This window comes from Varanus komodoensis, unplaced genomic scaffold (genome assembly GCF_004798865.1).
Source record: "Varanus komodoensis strain SLA01 unplaced genomic scaffold, ASM479886v1 scaffold5, whole genome shotgun sequence".
Taxonomy (NCBI): Eukaryota; Metazoa; Chordata; class Lepidosauria; order Squamata; family Varanidae; genus Varanus; species Varanus komodoensis.
In genome coordinates, this window is record NW_025336087.1 from 10,380,868 (window position 1) to 10,400,980 (window position 20,113).

Here is a 20,113-nt window from a genome sequence, read left to right on the forward strand (position 1 = left end):
CCAGGGCTTGGCCTTTGGAGCCCCAGAGGTGAGATCATTGGATCTTGGAACTGGGATGCCAAACAATCTTCTTGCCAGCCAGACAATGGGGAGAGGTGGCAGATCTGTGCTGTAAGGCAGGCATAATTAAACACAGCATAACACAAGCCTGGGAAAATGGAGATTTTCTGTTGCTTGGTTTTGAAAGGATAGTAAAGCATATGTCAAAGAGGCCTCTGTGTGACCGGGGCCCACTAACTCTTCAGAAGGCCTTTTCTCTTTTAACCAGCTACTATATCTTGGCTTGTAGAATCACTTTGAGCTCAGGCACTGTTAATAATTTTGGAGCATTCTGAGCATTTCTGAGGTTTTCCCTTTCTGCAAGGAAAGCCACACTTCTGTGCTGCAGCCACTTGGTGAAAAACAAAACACAGCTTAGGGAGCCCCAGTTTCCAAGCATGCTTTCTAATAAAGTGATTACAGGTGAATTTTTAAAGCCAAAAACCCTCACAAAGTTCATTGTTCTAAAATAAACTAATATAAGCTCTTCTGTTTCTCAAGCACAGTTTCTGGTGGCAAATTAATTATGGTGCTTGAGTTTTCTTGGGAAGATTGAACAGCTTGAAATGATCAGATTTTCAAAAAACACATGTCACTTAGGCCATAGCCAAAACAAAAATGTGAAACAACAAATATTTGGAAATTCATGGACTGGGATATTCTTGTGGCTCCCTCTGTGCTATATATAATCATAGTTAACTAAGGATTGCCTTAGTACCAGCCTCTGGTCATACAACTCAAGTTTATTTTTAAGTTTGTTGCCAGATTATTTTAATTTATAAGAAACCACAGCAACTATTGCCCCACTTTGCCTCATTTAATTATTGAGCCTTAGATATTATCATTAAAAGCTTCCATAGTCAAATGGGAAATATCAGCCCCACAACTATTGGAGCTACAATATGATTAACAATGTACCATTCTGCATTATTGGATATCATATGCAAGAATGAACAAGTAAATAAACTTTTAAGGGGTTGTGCAAAACTTACAGCTAGCCAAGAATATCCAAAGCAACACAGGCACTTCTGTCTCTAGCCGTGTATTGTGGAAAAGAAAGCCTAAGGCCATAGATTGAAAGTCTATACTTAGCAGCTGTTTGAGCACTCAGTAAGCTGGCTGACTTCATATGAAAGTAATGTTGGCTTCTCTTCATGACTCTGAAGTCAGCGAGAGCTAGATAACTTGAAAAATGGAAGCAAGGACTGTGTTTGAGGTAGTCTTCCTCAAACTGGTGCTCTCCAGATGTTTTAGACTTCAGTTCCCATCAGCTATAGCCAGCATGGTCAATAGTCAGGAATGCTGCAAGTTATACTCCAAAACATCTGGAGGGCACCAAGTTAGAGAAGTTTGGTAAAACATAATGGGATAGAAGACAAGCTCAAGCATTAAGATACCAGTCCTTTGACAGGGCAATCACTAGAGCACAGCGTGCATGTTGTAGCACAAGCTTAAGAGTATGCAAAAGTTGTAAGTGCACACAGTACATAGGCTAATCCATTGTTTAACTGAACTGCATCAACCAGCTGCTTGCAAAGGAAAGGGAGAGGGTAATTGAGGCCCTGCTCCTTTGCAAGTATCTGCCTGGTGAAATCCCAGCTTCCTTAAAGGACTACAGTTGATGTTCTTGGAGCTGGATGGGGAATCATGTATCCATGTTCTGCATTGTGTACACAATTTCTCAGCCCGTTAGGATATGCCTGCTTCTGTGCTTAAATGGACTTGGCTCCATCAGGACATCTCTGGACAATGATTAAGCTTAGTGACACCATTGTTGCACATTGAAAAGCTTCAGAGCCTGGCAGCCCTGGAACATGTCTGCATTCCTGTGTTTGGACTAACACTAGGTATGCATACATACAAGGAAAAAATGACCCCAGGGGTGAGCCAAGAAAGCAGGCAAGAAGTTTTGAAAGGGGGAAGTTTAGCTAGAAGTAGAAGTGGAGAAGGAAGAGATGTAGAACTGTTTTCTTCCGTGTCTCTAAAGTGATCTTCCGCTCTCAGGACTTCAATTGTGTTTGCAAGGTAAGCCCTTGAGTGGAAAGCTTCACGGTGTCTTTTCCTGGGGGAATAAGAATAGGGGTTACCAATAGGAAACACAACTAGTCTATGGCATGATTCTACTTTCTCCATTCCTCACCATAAGTAGCTTCTAGTTTTAAGAAATGGCCTTGGAAGACTGCTTTTCAGATAAAGGCATCACTACAAGTGGGCCCAGGCGACTTGTGCCTTAATCAACCTGGCTATTTCCTGGTGGAGGAGAGGCAGGCAGGCAGCATCAGGAAGCCAGACTGACCTGGCTAAGGAGAAATTGTGCTGGTCATTGAAAAGAATGGCTAGATGCACCTCCAAATTTGAGTCAGTGAATTTGGTTGACATTCAGCCCCTCCACCACTCTGACTAGTTGCCATTTTTGAGGGTGTACATAAGCATAAAAAACCGCTTGCCACCCACTCTTTTTACGTTAGTTTTCCACACAGTTCACAGACATTGGAAAGTAATTGTAATTGTAGAGGAACTATGGAGTTGAGGTGATCTGTGAGGAGGGGCAGCCAGTTAACAATAATTTCTTTTATTTAGAGTGATTTCAAAGGGAAATTAAGTTTGCCTTATGTGAAGTCAAATAAATTCTAGTATTTTAAAAGTTCAAAACCGCATATAAAGTAGGCTGTACAATTTGTTCTATGGGTTTATGTTCCTAAGACTTTTTAATGCATAGCAACATCTCGGTTTACATCTATGTTTACACCAGTTGATTCACATATATAACTATAGCAAGATTATATAACTACCTTAAAAGAGATTCAAAACACAATGAAATCCTATTTTATCTTTTTTATTTTCACATATATATCTGACAGTTTTACACCAATCGTAAGAAGTGCAGTGTAGACTTGCACCAAAAAATAATATAAGAATTTAATATATACTGCTTTATTGTTTGCCACAGCAACTTGCATTTTCAGTCTTTCTTAAATATCTCCAACTCCATATTGCTGAGCTTGAAATTCTTGGAAGTCTTCCGGGATGGTATCTGAAAATGAAAAAGGAGATAAATGATCAGTCTCTCTTGCTTCTGCAGAACTTTGAAAGTTCAGATCAGGAAATTGTGCATGCTATAACTATAATTTATAACAGCTATAATTTTTAATAAATCCTATCTTCCTGTTCATCAAGTATGTGGGCCAAACAACATAATGTTTAATGGGTCAGTCAATTCTTCCTCTCCAGTCTCAATACCAATGAACATGCATGCTGCAAAGAACGGTTACTTTTTGGCTGAAAAATTCTCCTGCACCAATGGGAACTTTCTTCCTAAAGCTAACTGTAGTATGTCCGATTATTACTGGGGCCATGGCATAGGAGGCAAGGGTGAAATGAGCCCTTGTCCTGTGCTGCAATCTTGAATGTTGGAAGGTGGCTGTGCCTAGGATTAATTTCAAGAAAGGCTCCAGTGAGAACCGCACATTTCATGTAATGTCTAGTTTAACCCTCATTGTGGTCTCTGCATGAGAAAGCACACCGCAGACAAGTCATATGGCCAGTACTGTGAGCTGCTGAATGCCAGATTACACATCACAGGGGCAGATTGGTCCTGCAGAATAATCCAAACAGGCACTGACAACCCTCATTCTCCCTGGAATAGGCCACTGGGGAACGTGACTAGCTGAGCACCACAGCTTGAAAGCCCTGAGTGCCTTCAGATAGCAGTGTTCAGCCCTGCTCTATCGGCTTTTCCAGGAAGTGCCAGAAGGAGAGGATGGGCTGCTTGTTTTTGCCAGTTTGGCCCTGTGTGGCCAAGAATCTCCTGGCATCTTCATGACAGAGCTGCTAAACAACTCCCACTCTTCCTCCCAGCTTTAGATCCAAGCTTTAGAGTCATCATGCAGCTTCAGCTTCCCATTGGAAGAAAAGTTCACCACTCATCATACTTGCCAGCGGAAAGTGCCACACTTAAGCACAGTGGAAGCAGAACTGTGAGCCAGTGTGGTGTAGTGGTTAAGAGCATGGGACTGGGACTCAGATGATCTGGGTTCTAGTCCCCGCTCAGCCATGGAGCCAACTGGGTGACTTTGGGCCAGTCACAGACTCTCAGCCCAACCTACTTCACAGGGTTGTTGTGGGGATAAGATGGAGGAGGAGAATGATGTAAGCTGCCTTGAGCCCTTGGTAGGAAAAAGGCATGATATAACTTAAAAAAAACTGCTGAAACTTACACAGTTGTCCACTCACAACTGGACATACTGTGTAGGAAGACATAAAATATCTGGAAACAAGTCCCACTCACTCCTTAGCTGTCAATAACTCTACACCTTTCTTTATAATCTATTCAACATCGATGAAGATGTTCTGAATGGCAGGTTTGTTCAGCCCTTTGTAAACTCCCTTCTATGGTGTGGGGCAAGCGGTATTGGGGAGACAACTACCTGAACACCTACATTTTAGAACTCTTCAGGAGCGATTTAGGGAAGGACCAATTCATGTTTACATATAACAAAAATGTTTAGCATGGTAGAACTATTACTGTAATTGTTGTTTTAAAGTGATGATTTAAATGCACATTTTTAGCTCTTTGGATGCCAGAATGCCTCCACAGCCTTGTGTTTACAAGAGCTGAGTGGAGCCCTCAAGGACAGGGCAGGTCGGAGGGCATTCATTCCTAAGGACGCCTTAAGTTAGAGACAACTTGGCAGGGAATGTTTAGGGACAAATTATATTTATGCAGCAAATAAGACATTAACTTAACCCACATCTGTAAGCTTAGAAACATGCTAAGTCGCATTACACATAAGGCATTTCATATGATTCAAAAATGCACAGGCGCATCCACCCAAGCTTCCTACAGCAGTTCTTTCCATGTCTGCTCATTTAATAAAGCATAAGGATAGTGCCAGTGAAATGTTACCATTACAGCGATACTTCAGATTGGACCAAATAATGTTTTCCTGAGAGAAGCAGAAAACACCAAGTCTTCCTCCACGCATGGTGGTGTCTATAGTTACTCCAGAATCTGCCACCAGATCGGAACCTTCATAAAATCTTGCCCTTTGAAAAACGAGTGCATAACACCATTATTTTATGTCTTCTGATCCCCCGTGCACACACATACAGAAGCCATTCCCTCTACATTCAGTGGATCTTACTCCCAGGCCAGTGTGCTCACATAAAAATGCATTGTCTGAAATGGCCTACTAAGTGAAAGCATTTAATGCAACTTGGAATGTCCCAGACACGGAGTGCTGGTCATTTCCAAAGCTTCCACAGCCTTTCAACCAATACATGCACTCTTCATCTCTTTTATATCATCTGTTGTGGCCGGTTACAATGGCAACTTCAGGACCAAATGACAAAATCACAGGTGCATGGGCATGCACACAGGGCCACAAAGACCAACATGAACATTTTGTAAAACAAAGTCCTTCTGGGCAGCATCACTTTACCTAATATAGCCAACCTGAGGTCTGTGCTGCAGGAACCAGCGATAGGAAACTTTATCTTTCCAGCCTACATTTCGAGGGTCTTTCCATAGCAATCTAACTTGGTCATTCGTGTCCCCTGTGTGCCAAAGTGAATTTCTAAGGTGTTCCCCAGGCCCAGTCTTTGATTTAACAGCCTACAGAACAACAAATATAAAGACAATTCAAAAAGATGAAACAGCCTTCAACAACATCTCCCCTCCCCTTCCTGACAGTTCTGAGGAAAACAGAAGCTTTTATTATCTTTCCATTATGTAATGGGAAAACAGGTACCCAACAAACCAATGTTAGGAAACTACAACAGACAACCATTCTGCCAAATTCATCTTAGCCACTGCTAGATGACAGCATTGATGAGATTTTGGTCATTTTGCCTCAAGCCATACCTTCAGCTGAATTCCAGGTTCTGCAACAGCTCTAAAAGGAGTTGCTTGCCAATAGGTCTGCTCAGTCTGTTTCCACATCACCACATAAAAGCTGGAGCTGTCTTGATAGCCAAAAATGAACCCAGCATAGTCATCATCTGTCACTGTGTTCACATGGAAGGTACCTTCGAAATCGACTCCATTGAACGCTGTGTAACCTGTTCAATGTATATGTCTATGTATCAGGTCCAAATACAACTTTGATATATTAACGTGTGTTATTCCTTTGTATTTAATAGACCCAAATCAAGTCACCAGAAAGATTTGTTAATACGCAGACAGTATATTAACAAAGAGAATTTGACCACTGGTCTCGCTAGCCCATTACTGTCTACTTCAGTCTTCGCCATCCTGGTGCTGACTGGGAATTTTGGGAATATCTGGAGGGCCTCAGATACATCTGGCAAATAACTGGAAAGCATCAGATATCCAACATATCTGGAGCGCAACAGATTGGAAAATGCTCCTTGCTGTGCTGCAGAATTTCAGCCCTGCTATATTGAGAGTCTCTTCCCAGAAACGCTGCAGAGACTGCCTTTCTCCTGCTTTTAGCATAGTGGCCCGATGCTTGAACTGGTTCTGGAGTGCTTTCCCCCTCTCCATGCCTAACAAAATATTAGTGTTCTTAGAACTGAACATATTCGACTGTTTAAGTACGATGACTATGCTGCCTGGGAATCCCAGGAGATATGGAGGGCCCCAGGTCACGGAAGCCTGGTATACAGTGAAGATGCACTTTTCTTGCATCCTGGATGTCATGTGCATGAGAGGTATCTCTCTAGCAATGATCTGAGCCAATGATGTGATGATCCATGAACAGAAACCTGCTTCTCTTTGTGGTTTGCTATGTGGACATCTACAGAACAGTCTGTACGTACCAACAGCAAGTCCTGGATCACTGTTCATAGTTTGCACAATCTCCATACCCTGTAAAAAATTAAGTAATATTGTTAATGAAACAAAGAACTGTAGCAAAGTTGTTCTGTCTCCTGCAGTCATACCCAAAAGGATGGATAAAACTGATTAATACAAACCTCTTCTACTCATATATGGGGAATTGCCAGCTTCTGTCTCACATACTTCCACCTGTAGCCTTTGTCCTTCCCACCTGCAAATCTGTTCCAAGCGTGAGGGGGCCCACAGAACCCTCTGCAATGTGGCATGGGGGAACTGAAGCTGAAGGGAATATCCGAGATCACTCACATGACCAGATCTTCCATTCATACCAGTGGAGGGATCAATCCAAAGTCTGACATACATTTTTTGCAAAATTATTTTAATTAATGGAGATTATTAACTTCGGTTTATTAGTGAACTTGACTGGTTCTTTGCCAAAAGGATCCCAATAGTTTTCTTTTGATATTCCTCAAGTCATTTAAAAGCCAAAGAGAATCATAATTCTGAAAAGTTTGGAAATATGTCTTTCTTTCATTCACAGTCTATAATTCCTGGCTACTTTTAGATATCAAAAATGCTTCACCTGGTTCAGAACTACCCAGTTTGGATCAATCTGTGCATCCCCTTCTGGATCCAGGACAACAGTCTGATAAGCTCTGAAATCGGTCAGGGTGATCTCTGCATTCTCAGGACAAACATCAATCCTATCGATCACTGTATCTTGATCAAAATCCGATTCACAGATGTCACCAATTCCATCACCTAGAGACACAGATGGAACACTTGAGCAATGTCATTTGGCAGCCGCTGTTCAAACAGCTATTTGGTAGCAGAAGGTTGACCAGTAGATAGTAGCACATGTTCCTTAGCAAGCCACAGTGATATGCAAGAACTATATGAGGCTGCTGTGGCAAGGACCAATTGCTAGATGCCTCCTGCTGGGGAAGGGAGAGGTGCTGCATCTTCAGTATGCCAAAGCAGACTGGGTGGGGCATTAGGAAATGAAACCAAAGGGAAGAAAGAGCAAGAGGCTGAGTTAGCCGTCCAAAGAGTTAGGATCCCAGTGGGAGTTGAGTATGTGGCTGCATTAAGCCACCCGCAAATAACCGTGGAAACCTCTTGGAGAGGCCAGCTTGCAGAGTCGCTCCTTTTTGGGTTTTGCCGACTACACTGAGGCAGAGAACAGGGAGGGCAGCCCCTGGGATACTACCTGGCAAGGAAGTAGGTGAGGATAGGTAAATACCTGGATGTGAGGCACAAACCGAAATGGATTCTTACAATGCGTCTAGAGGGACTGTTTGCACATAAAATCAGGGCATAAGTGAGTAGAAGCAATAGTGAGACCACTCTGAAGAAACCCTCCCTGGAACCAGAAGATCCTAACAACTTTAGGCAGGTGGCAAATATTTCTTTCCTGGGCAGGGTTCTTGAGCAGGTGGCTACCAATCAACTCCTGGCATTCTTGGATGCGACCGATTATCTGGATCCATTTCAATCAGGGTTCAGCCCTGGTTTTGGCATGAAAACAACCTTGGTCGCCCCAGATCACTCTGTTCATGCACAGAGATTCATTTTCTGGTGGTTATAGCTGTCTTTGGAAATAAAGAGCTCTTAAGCAAAAAGATTGCTGTTTGAAAGGAAGTAAGGGGGAAACCCAGCTCCCAACAGGGGTACTCCTTGAGCCGTCTTTGTCACTTGAGTGGCTCAGACTACCTTCTATCAGCTTCAGGGGTGGCTCAGCTATGCCCATAGCTGGACACAGACAGCCTAGCTTCAGTAATCCACACTCTGGTAATCTCTAAATGAGGTGACTGCAATGCACTGTACATGGAACTACCCTTGAAGGTAATTCAGATGCTGCAGCTGGTGGAGAATGCAACAGACAGATTAATAACCAGGACCCAAAGGTCCAAACACATATGAGACCAGTTCTGGCTCACCTGCAATGGCTGCATGTATGCTTTTGGTCCCAATTCTGTATAGCCTGAAGGGCCTGATCCTGCCTGATCTTGGAAGCTGAGCAGGGTTGGGCCTGGTTAAAATCTGGATGGGTTACTTAAATGTTGTGAACCACAAACACCAAATTGAGGAAATGAGCAAAATATGCTTCAGCCAAATACCAAATTGAGGAAATGAGCAAAATATGCTTCAGCCAAATACCAAATTGAGGAAATGAGCAAAATATGCGTTTTGTCAAAGGTCAAAGCATAAAAATATGCATTCTCAGGGATGTACATATTTGGGGGGATTTACACAAGTCTAAAAGCTTGCATTTCCACAAGGGTGAATTTGCACAAAAACACATGAGGGCATTTGTGCAAAATCTGATTCGGTTAATGAATAGGCAATGGAAGAAAAGGCAGCTGGCAGTTTGCAAAACGTAAGGGGAATGGATTTATCAACACCCATCTATCCCTACCTCTCCAGGATCTTTATGATAATAAGGAGCTATGCTGCCACAATGTATGCAGTGCACTAAAAAGGGAAATTGACATGGAAATAAAAGAAGAGGGAGAAAGAAGGAAAAGGTCAGGCTTACTGTTGTCATCTTCCTGCCCTGGGTTAGGAACCAGCCGGCAATTGTCTGGGCCTGGAGGGACGAGGTCTGGAACCCCGTCATTATCATCATCATCATCACATTCATCTCCCAGCCCATCCTTATCCGTGTCCAGCTGGGAGCTGTTAATGACCATTGGGCAGTTGTCTGAACTGTCCTGATGCCCATCACCATCACTAGGAAGAGAAAGACGTTTGGGGAAAAACTCTGTTACCATCTTATGTCCCTAAAGGGCAAACAACAAATTCCATGAGTTGTACAGGTGAGGCTTATCTGTTTCTTTAATTTTACAGTAACTGCATATGACCTTGATTTAGATCGCAGCAGTGACCCCCCAAACCCCCCCAATGACCACTATTTGCTTCCGAAAATTCCCTTCCCACACGGGGTTGAAACGAGAAAAAAAGTATCCACTGACTTTAATGGAAACTGGGCTTTTAAAAACTCTTTTGTGTGTATGTGTGGAAGTTGGGGGTGGAAACTAAACAGTGTGGGGGTGAGGTATAATTGCTCTCTGGTGGGCACTAGTCCTAAACTGAGTGAGGGCTGCACATACTGAAGGTGGAGGTTAAAAAAAGAGATGATCCTTGGCTGCATAATGAACATAACCCTACTATAGGGATTTGGGCCAAACCTGGGTCTATCATTGAGAAGGAAGGAGCTTGTCGTCTCATTATGTGTAGGACTCTATGTCATGGCGGTTAATTCTAGCAGGCAGGCAAAACTTTCTTATGTAAGGTAGAAAGGTAAAAGATCATGTGATCTCAAGAAACCACTAGAGTTTTCTTCACCCAAAGTACATCCTAGGACACGCTATGCTGAAGCCAGACATGAAGATTAATGCTTATCAAGTTCATTTCTATCTAATTATAGCAAACAGATCTGATCCAGAACTGAAGCATTCATCCTTAACAAGGGTCAATCCCTTACATTAAGGCCCAGCAGATGATTTCTGGATTCCTTGCTGTCTTTTCTTGCTTTGCACTTGTAATATATACTGCCAAAACAGACTTTGTTGCATTACTTCTCTGTTCCTGCCCCAATCCTATATTGGGAAATCTGTTTTCTGTCTGAAACAGCACTACTTTGAATAACACTATGTATTTGCCACTAAGTTTCTACTCTCCTGATTTAAATAATCGTAACAACAAAGGTCAAACTGGAAGAGACAGGAGAAATCATTGCTTTCTTTATTTACTTTTTCAAAGCTGAATGGTAGGATTGGTTAAGGCCTGTTGTGTTCAGTGACGCCACACTTTCCCCCATATTTTTCCCTAGAATGAATTCTACCACTTCCACAGTTACCCATTTCCCCTAACTTGGCAAATAGCAGCTTGGGGAAGATGATATAAAACATGAAAATGACATTAGGATAGGGGAAGTTAATTGCTATTCACACACACACACACACACACTCCTCTCACACCATGAGTATTTCTAAAATAAATTAAAATGTGCAAGATCCAGTAATGGATGGGACCAAATTTGACATGGGGGCAGACATGCTGGGGAAATACATTACAATTTATATATTTATTGATTCCAGCAATGATAGTACAATGAACTGAAAACAATCAAAGTCTAATTTTCCACCTTGACAGAACACTGGAATCAGTAAACACACATTGGTTGGCACCAGAATATAGTCTAATTGGGTAGCATCCTTTTTTGTATTAGATCAAAGTTTACCTTACCTGTCTTGATTGGTGTCACAGGAATCCCCTATCAAATCATTGTCAGTGTCTGACTGTAAACCAAAATAAATAAAATTTAAATAATGCTACCTTGCAAAGGGAGAAAGTATGTAATTACTTTGCAAGTTATTACAATTCAACATAAGTTTTTCAATAATCTATGTTAGCAGGGAACTAATATTCACAAAGATGGAAATATGGATTCCAGCTATGTATAACTTATTTTTTCTGTAAGCACAGAACATTCCCCTCAAAATATCCTCTTTTTCAGTTGTTAACAATAAGATTGCAATTAAAGCCCTACAAATCAGTTAGTACTCGATTACATCTAATCTAATCTCAGCCATTTGAACCAAGAAGGGCTTAGAAGCAGAGCACATATTTTTAATGTGGAAAAGATACTCACCTGATTCTTGGACTATCAGGGCTAGAGTAAGGGCTAGAGAGACCCATCATGGACTCAGAATGCTGCAGCTTCAGATACTGTACCTTTGCAGGCTACTCAGTTAAAATTTTACCATACACCTCTATATATGCACTGATGCATCTGATTTTGGGTCAAAGTCCCATATTGCACAGGAAATTCATGACTAAAGCTGTGTCATGGTGCAGACTAAAACACTTACAATATTATAACATTTTTTTCTGAATGCATGCTGGCAAAGGAAACCTGAATATTTCTTTATTAATGACCTCATTAATAAAAGGTGGATGAACTCCACATATATAACCTTGCAGAAACTGATACAATCCTTCTTTCTGTGAGACAATCAATAGGTAATTAGTTGTTCTTAACTGGTTTTTGTTTTCTAAATATTTTATGCAGTTTGGTTTCTCTTGTGCTGTTGGTTATCTGATGATATTTTCATGCTTTGTGTTTATAATGCATTGTTATGACAGTAGGAACAGACAATAATCTTACACATATCTTAGATTTACATTCTGATCATTACTTCTGCCAAAGATCAATGGCTTTAATCGGTTTTTTTTTTTGTTAACCATCATGAGATTCTTAATGGAAGATGGTAAAGAAAATTTTAAGATACATAAATAATTTCCTGCAGTTCTTCTGCAGTCACTCACCTGATTGGGGTTGCTAATATTTGGGCAACTATCGCAAGCATCACCAACACCATCATTATCACTGTCTGTCTGCTCCTGATTAGGAACCTTCTGGCAGTTGTCCAAAACGTTCTTAATACCTGAATGAAATGATGGCAAACAATCAGTATTGTCTTTAGAATGCTTCATCAGTTCATAGTGTGGCACAGTAGACTGCTCACTGGATAAGATCTCAAAAACCTTGTTTCAAATCGCTATTTGGTCACTAAAAACCTTAGGTCAGTTTCAAACCCCCTTAGGTCAGCTTCTAAATATTCTTGTAAGAATAAAATGGGGTAACTCCATAGGGCACTCTGAGTTTCTTGGAAAAATAACAAAAACATGTTGATGGCATTATTATTCTTATACATGATGAGTTAGATCCAGATACAAGCATATCCCAAATAGACCCACTGAAATCAATAAGCTTAAATTAGTCATGCCTAATACAAGTCTCATTGGTTTTGATTGTTCCACTTTAACCCCTTAAACCAAAAGACTAGCCTGAGTTGCTTCATGGGATCATTTTTGACCCCACTAGAAAGTGCACCAGGAAAGACAGATGCTGCATCTGGAAAACCTTTGCTCTGGATGGAATTTTTCCTCAAGGTGCCGCAATCTACATAAGAATGGCTTTCAGCTATCATTAAGTATAGGTAATTTAAGGACTAATTTTTCTGGCTATGAAAATTGAAATTTGTGTAACAGTAGCGTACTGATTGATTTTATTTCAGCATAACAACAGTTTGGCCTACTAACTTTACAAAATCATAGCACACTTCCCTTCACTGGATTTTAATTCCGTTTACTGGAGGTTTTATAGCTAAGAATCTCATTTTTAAAATGAGACCAAGATGATTTGCATTGAACCTTGCATTGAGCCATCTGAGAGGGCTATTGATTGGGATGTAAAAGTGCCCCACACAGCTTTTTGCTGTTGTTGAGAATCTGGAGTACTTTTGTGCCCCAGGCATGTTTGTTTCACTTTTTTTAAAAAGGAGGATGCTGAAATTTGGAAACATTTTAGGGTAGACACTTTCTGACTGTGCCACAAGAGAATGAGTTGGTAGAACTACTTATGTGTAAATTATAGTACATAATGTGAGCTAGGTACAGAAAAGGGCAACAAAACTGATCAGGGGGCTGCTGTGCTACAGCTCTCTTAAGAGAAGCGGCTACAACTGGAACTGTTCAGCTTGGAAAAAAATGCAAATAAGGGGAGACATGATAGAAGTGTTTAAAATAATGCATGGTGTGAAGAAAGTAGAGAGGGTGATATTTTTCTCCCTCTGCCATAACATTCAAACTTGGAGTCCCCCCAGAAGGCTAACTGGTGGGAAGTTTAGGACAGATAAAAGCAAGTACTTTTCATACAACATATAGTTAAACTATGGAATTTGTTGCCATGAGAAGTGGTGACTGCTGCCAATCTGAATGCCTTTAAGAAGGGATTGGTCATGAGGGATTCATAAGGAATGAGAATATCAGCATCTACTGGCCTTGCTGGCTATGTGCTACCACTTTCTACCAGAGATGGCATGCCTGCATGCATCAGTTACTGAGGCAGGTGGAGGTCTTGCACCCATCCCGCTTGAGGGATCCTGTGAGCAGCTGGCTTGCCTGCATGTGCACAGAGGGTTGAACTAGATGGACCTTTGGTCTGATCCAGCATGACTCTTCCTATGTTCTTAGGGTGATTCCAGTTACCCCAGAATGTGGGATGAGATTTAATACAACTACATCTGAATTCAGTCTGATGGTGATGACGACACTATTATTTTATCATCATCATTACTGGCCACAGTCCAGTGTGCCTGGAAAATCTTTAGGTGCTTTACTGGTTTTCAATTGTGTCTACAGGCCATCATTATATGGCTGCTTCCTCTCAGTCTTTAGGAGAGGTCTTAGGGAAGCTGAGAACTGCCAGGGAAAACCCCCACTGTATGTATTGAAGCCCAAAGGCCAGTTGCGAAGCATACCCTTTAATGCTATGTACTCTCTATGTGAGTTTTAGGTCTGGTACGGGACTGAAGATTTACCCACCATCTCCATCCATGTCATCGTCACAGGCATCTCCTTTGCCATCTCCATCAGTGTCTCGCTGGTCATTGTTTAAGACCATGCGGCAATTGTCACAAGCGTCGCCAAAGATATCCTGGTCACTATTTCTCTGGTTAACATTAGAAGCCAGCACACAGTTATCCTGAAACAAAAGAAAGCAAACTACTTTTCACTACAGCACCGAAACAGCACTAGCATCCATCATTGGTCATTATCGGCTTTTCTTTTGCAAGCAACAATGAGCAGATACAATTAAGTCTCAGGTTTTAGTTCCGTCAAAGACTAAAATATAAATTGTGGCCAAAGCCGACTTCGAAACATCAAGTGAAATAATCATCTAAAAAAGTTGTTATATATACTCTGAATACAGAAAGTTAACAATATTTTGTTTTGTTTTGCAGACTAAAGGTTAAACGTCAAGACATGAAAGATAGTAATAGCTAAGTCACAATTCTATGCAGAGCACAACAAATGAATACACAACCCAATCAAACCAGCCCAAGATCCAACCAACTGGGTGTGACCCACTCCCAGCTGATACCCCCAGTCAGCATTTGACACAGCAAGATTAATAACAGAAAGAAATACAGTGGTACCCCAGCTCACGAACGCCTCAGTTCACGACCAAAATTTCATAAAAACTTTGACTCGGGTCACCAACTCTGCATCAGGCGGCGACTGCAATTGCGGCCATCTCCCCACCCCCTCAAGTGGGGAGATGGCCGTGATTATGCTGGGGGCAAGGGAGAGATGGCTGAGATCGCACCCGTCTTTCCTGCATGAGTGCACCGTGATTGTGCCCGTCTTTCCTGCACGAGTGCAAATGTGATCTCGGCCATCTCCCCACCTCCCCAGTGCACCCACGTTGGCGCCCGTCTCTCCCCCCCCCCCAGCGTGCCGGGAGGGGCGGGCCAATTGCAGTCGTGTGGGGGGGGGGGGGCGGGGAGATGGCCGCGATCTTTGTTGTTCTTTGTCACTTTGCTCCACATTTTTCTGATAAAAAAAAAGTTACAGAACGGATTAACCTTATTTACATTGAACCTTATTTACATATGGGGAAATTTAACTTGGTTCACAACCCATTTGGGTCACAACCAGGACTCTGGTTCATGAGCCAAGGTACCACTGTACCTATGCAGGGATAGTATCTTTCTGTAGTGAGCTACCTACTGTCAGTCTCATTTGAATCCAAGTTCCCCAGCTTCAAAGTTGTTAATGAAGCCATTGCAGTTCTGTGGCTCACACTCGAATCTTCCTGTGAAACCTTTTTGCTGATGAACAGCAACTCTTAAAAGTTTGCTTCGGGATGTCTGCTCCTGAGACTGAAATGGTCCCCGCTCCATTTCAATTAGCAAATTTGACTGTCAGTTCAGTCCATTTTTCTCCGTTACACACTGACTAACCTGTTTAGGGTACATCAGTGGCAAATGAGCAATGTTGGTAGATGGGAATGTTGTTTTCAATTCGCAAATTACTTGATATGCCCCATTCATGATCCCAAAACTGAACAGAAATGCATGTTCCCAGATTGTACACAAAATTCCCAAAATTTGTAAAATGTGCATGCTAAAAATGCACAACTTTAAAAAGCACAACTTTTGGAAGATGTACACTATTCAAACAAACTTGCAAACAAAGTCATGAGAAACCAAACAAGCTCAAGCATTACTGGTTCTACCATCTCTTTTTGTAGGTGATATCATATTGCATTATGCTCAGGTGAATCAATGTTTGCTAGGATGGTTTATGTTGTCGAGTTTTGTGAAAGCATCATTGGAGGCATGTAAATGATGAACAATAAATAATTACTTAGATCTAGATTTAGTCAAGCATAGATTGATTTCAATGAGTCTACTGTAAGCTTGATTAGGCCTGAACTGAAGCCAGTAGCTATAACTGGTACCTGATCATTAGGAACGCCATCTCCATCAGCATCATCATCACAGGCATCTCCTATTCCATCTCCATCAGCATCTTCTTGACCAGAGTTTGGCACAAATTTGCAGTTGTCCTACGGGGAAAATGAGGGGCATTTAAAAGCAAGGTTCAGAGCAGTCTTCCTCACCCACTCACCTTCCAGTTCCATTTGACTACACCTGTGGAGGCTGCATCTGGATTCTAGAGCAAGCATTTAAGGAGCAATCCATGGGACTGACTCCCACCCCTCAAACAGTACCATGGAGAGCTCCCCAACATTCAAACTAAAATCTGGCGTGCTCTTCAACCCCTGCTGATCACAGCAATGGCAGTTGCAGTGCAACGCATCTGAAGAGCAGTAGGGTAGCAAAAGCAGATTTAGGGAGGGTGCTGACTTTCTCTTCCTCCAAAGTACTTCATCAATAGAATGGTGGCCTAAAATGAAGCAAACACTGACATGTAGCCTCTGTTTCAATCCTCTCTTCCAGACCCATAAGAATGTCCTACCTTTCTGCAGCTTTCAGCTGAGCAGGGAAGTTCTTCATCAGGATATCCATCAATATCAAGATCTTTTCCACACACATAGCCATTACCAGCCCAGCCAATGCCACACTGTGAGAAAACACATTGGAGAAAGAAAGCAAGGCTGAGGACCACATTCTGCCACACAGTCCTCTTTGCTGGAGACTTGCAACATGCTTCCAAGGGGACAGCACAATTATATACAAAGACATACATCAAATGCTTTTGGGCAGAAGAATTCTACAGTTTAATGTGGAAGCTCAGCTGGCAAGGGAAAATGGCCAAGGAAGCCGCAATTTTCTTTTTCCATTTCTTTTCTTTCTTAAACCATTTTGCTCCTACTTCAATGGATGGGAAATGAACTATATCAGCTTCAGATTTGGTATGTTGTTGTTGTTGTTGTTAGTTGCGAAGTCGTGTCCGACCCATCGCGACCCCATGGACAACATTCCTCCAGGTCTTCCTGTCCTCCACCATCTCCCGGAGTCCACCCAAGCTCACACCAACTGCTTCAGTGACTCCATCTAGCCACCTCATCCTCTGCCGTCCCCTTCTTCTTTGCCATCTATTGTTCCCAGCATTAGGCTCTTCTCCATGGAGTCCTTCCTTCTCATTAGGTGGCCAAAGTATTTGAGTTTCAAGCAGTTAATTCATTCAAAGCACAATCCTATTCTTCTTGGGACATAGTCCCAGAGGCCATAATTATCAGGTTTGGTATAGATCTCCCTATAATTATGGCCACTGGGACTATGTCCCAAGAAGAATAGGATTGTGCTTTGAATGAATTAACTGCTTTTAAAAAAAGATGGAGCTATATACAAGGTTCAACAGATAGCACAATGTAAGGTCCATTTATTTATTTAAAGCTTTTATATACTGTCCTGCACTAAAAGTCCAGGATGGTAGATAAAAAGTAAACCTTCAAACATGATTTTATTAAAGGATGTCAAAATAGCATTGTTGTTTGCTTTACACTCAATTGCAATTAATGGACAAAGTTATAAAAATTCTGCAGGCATAATGACCTATAAAACATGATGTCTCCTTGCCTTATAGATTGAACTACACTAGCATCAAGTTATTAAAAGATTCTGTAACAGCATCAACTTACAACACAGAGAATGTCTCCTTGTCTTACTTCAGAACATTGGGCATGGATACTACAAGGATTCAGGACTCGATTCCTGCAGCTTTGCTCAGCCCTGCACCCCCTGACCTGGTCACCAGAAAATCCTGGCTTGCAAGCACCACAGTGGTAAGAACCCTTGGAAGAAAGCAAACAAGTCAATAGCTAGTCATTCACTGCTTTTAACTTGGGCTGTTGCCCTATTGAACAACTCTCAATTAATTAATTATTGATTGCATTTACAAAAGCAAGATTTCTGATTTAAAAAGCATATTTCATATTTGTTTTTAAATACAACTATCACAGGGACTATTTTAGGAAAGGAGTAGGTAGGCATTGGGCTCATGAATTTTTTTTTTTCCAGGAGAACCCTGAGATCAACCTACCAGAGCCAGATAAGAAATAATGGCTGAAGTAGGCAGACATATGGTATGAATTAAGCAAAAGATGCCTGAGCATATACTCAGCCCAGGAATTTGAGGTACGTTCCAGAACCAAGTTCACAAGTTCTTGCACATGAAAACTGACTCCTGGTTTTCCCTCAAGCAGTATAAAACAACCAGGGCACATGATTTTTAAAGCACTCCATTGGGTTTTCTAGGAGTAATTGCTTACTGAAAAACTGCTATAAATGTAATTGTTCAGCCAACCAATTTATTTGTCTAAAATTGCAACTGGGGGGACTTTATGTATTCATTATCTAGAAATACTTTCTGGACTATTTTAATTAAATGTCTACTTTGAAATAGCAACACTATTTCAGCTTTCAATATTGTTGGAAAGAAAAGGTTTCACTGGGTGGAGGAGAACAAAACAACTCAAGATTCAAAGGCCTGCTCCTAGATAATAGTTTTTATTAAATTGCAAAAATAAACTTGCATTTCCAGGGTCACCATGTCAACCCAAGAAGCATCCTGCAACTTCATATCATAATGAGCTTCTGAGTTGTGTTTACAAGAGGTATTCTCTCTCATGCAAAAGAGAATGGGAATGACCTTTTAAGAAGGCGCTTGCTATCTCCAGTTCCATCTATTAAAAATAGTGCATCTTTAAAAATTCCTTGCCTGATTCACTGCAGGCATCCCTATAATCATTCAAAGGGTTCTTAAAAACAAGGATTATCAATTACAAGGTACAACCCCAGTTTTAACTAGCTTCCATTTGCTATCTCAAAACCCAGCAACTACTTCAGAATTACTTGTGTCACCAGTTTTTTTAATGTGGTGAATGGTTTGTTTCATGTGGTGACATTGGGTGTGCATGACATGCAACCAACCAAGTCAAATGTGGCCCCACCAGTCATGCATGGTATTACAGGGTCAACAGACCTCAAATATATGCTGCTCACCTGGGACTGCAAAAAGTGGCAGGAGTCAGATGACTGTCCAAATACATTTGGCTAGGTGTTACCCGAGCTGTGTACAGAACTTCCTTATGCTACTTAGATGAGGTTCACTTCTGCTTCTGATGTACTCAGTTTTGTAAGATGGATGAAATTCAGGTATGGATAGCCAAAGAGAAAAATACCACATTCCTGTCCACTATCCTGGGTACATAAACAGTGCCTGGCTACCACTTGCATGAAAGCCTCAAATGTACTTGCTTACTCTATGTTCTCTTGACTGAAAAGGACAGACTCTTCAAACATATCCTGCTTCTGCTGAGAAGCAGAGTTTATATAAACAGAAAGCTATGATGATACTCGTACGAACACAAGTACGGATGTGTTCACAACCTTAATAGCCTTGAAGAGAGGAATCCTATGACTGCTAAACATTGTCTGAGGGGCCACAGGATAGTGGGGGTTTGCTCCTCTGAGGCAGGAAGCAGCATTCCAACTTCAGGAAAGGCAACTGGAGATCTGACCCCTCACAGTGGATAAGGAAAGAATCATGCCAATTGCCTTCTGAGGCCAGAAAAGCATCCCTGGAGAGGGAAAAGAGGTCATTTTGGTGAGAAGGGAGGGAAGGAGATATTCTGGAGGCAGATTATGTTATCCTGAGTTACTTCCAGCCTGCTTCCCTCCCTTTCTGACGCCCCTTCAGTGGGTGGGCAAAAAAGCTGATCTGGTGAAAAAATGCAGGCTTAGAGGCTGGTGAAGATGGATAACTAGAAGCCATTTGGAGGTTTCTAACAATTGAAAATGCAATCAGTAGTACCAAATATGTGGTTAAGATGGGATTTGTTCTGGAAAGGGATCAGGTGAAAATGTGCACTTTTATTGCTCAATCTCAATCTCTTAACTGTGGTTACAAAGGGAGCTTTATTAAGTTTACCTTCACTGGAAAAACAAAGCA

At 41.6% G+C, this 20,113-nt stretch overlaps 1 protein-coding gene across 2 annotated transcripts in view; it reads right to left on the minus strand.

The window, feature by feature from the left end:
- Window positions 1–3,011: 3,011 nt before the first annotated feature.
- THBS4 (thrombospondin 4) overlaps window positions 3,012–20,113 on the minus strand; it is a 35,178-nt gene continuing 18,076 nt past the window's right edge. For both annotated transcript variants that reach the window (XM_044446280.1, XM_044446281.1), the window contains exons 9-21: window positions 17,802–17,954; window positions 16,676–16,780; window positions 16,155–16,262; window positions 14,234–14,393; window positions 12,173–12,291; window positions 11,090–11,142; window positions 9,378–9,571; window positions 7,422–7,600; window positions 6,820–6,868; window positions 5,903–6,099; window positions 5,481–5,653; window positions 4,946–5,085; window positions 3,012–3,073 (exon numbers count right to left, since the gene is read on the minus strand). In XM_044446280.1, the coding sequence (XP_044302215.1) occupies window positions 3,012–3,073; window positions 4,946–5,085; window positions 5,481–5,653; window positions 5,903–6,099; window positions 6,820–6,868; window positions 7,422–7,600; window positions 9,378–9,571; window positions 11,090–11,142; window positions 12,173–12,291; window positions 14,234–14,393; window positions 16,155–16,262; window positions 16,676–16,780; window positions 17,802–17,954 (1,692 nt within the window). The remainder of the gene's footprint in view (window positions 3,074–4,945; window positions 5,086–5,480; window positions 5,654–5,902; window positions 6,100–6,819; window positions 6,869–7,421; window positions 7,601–9,377; window positions 9,572–11,089; window positions 11,143–12,172; window positions 12,292–14,233; window positions 14,394–16,154; window positions 16,263–16,675; window positions 16,781–17,801; window positions 17,955–20,113) is intronic.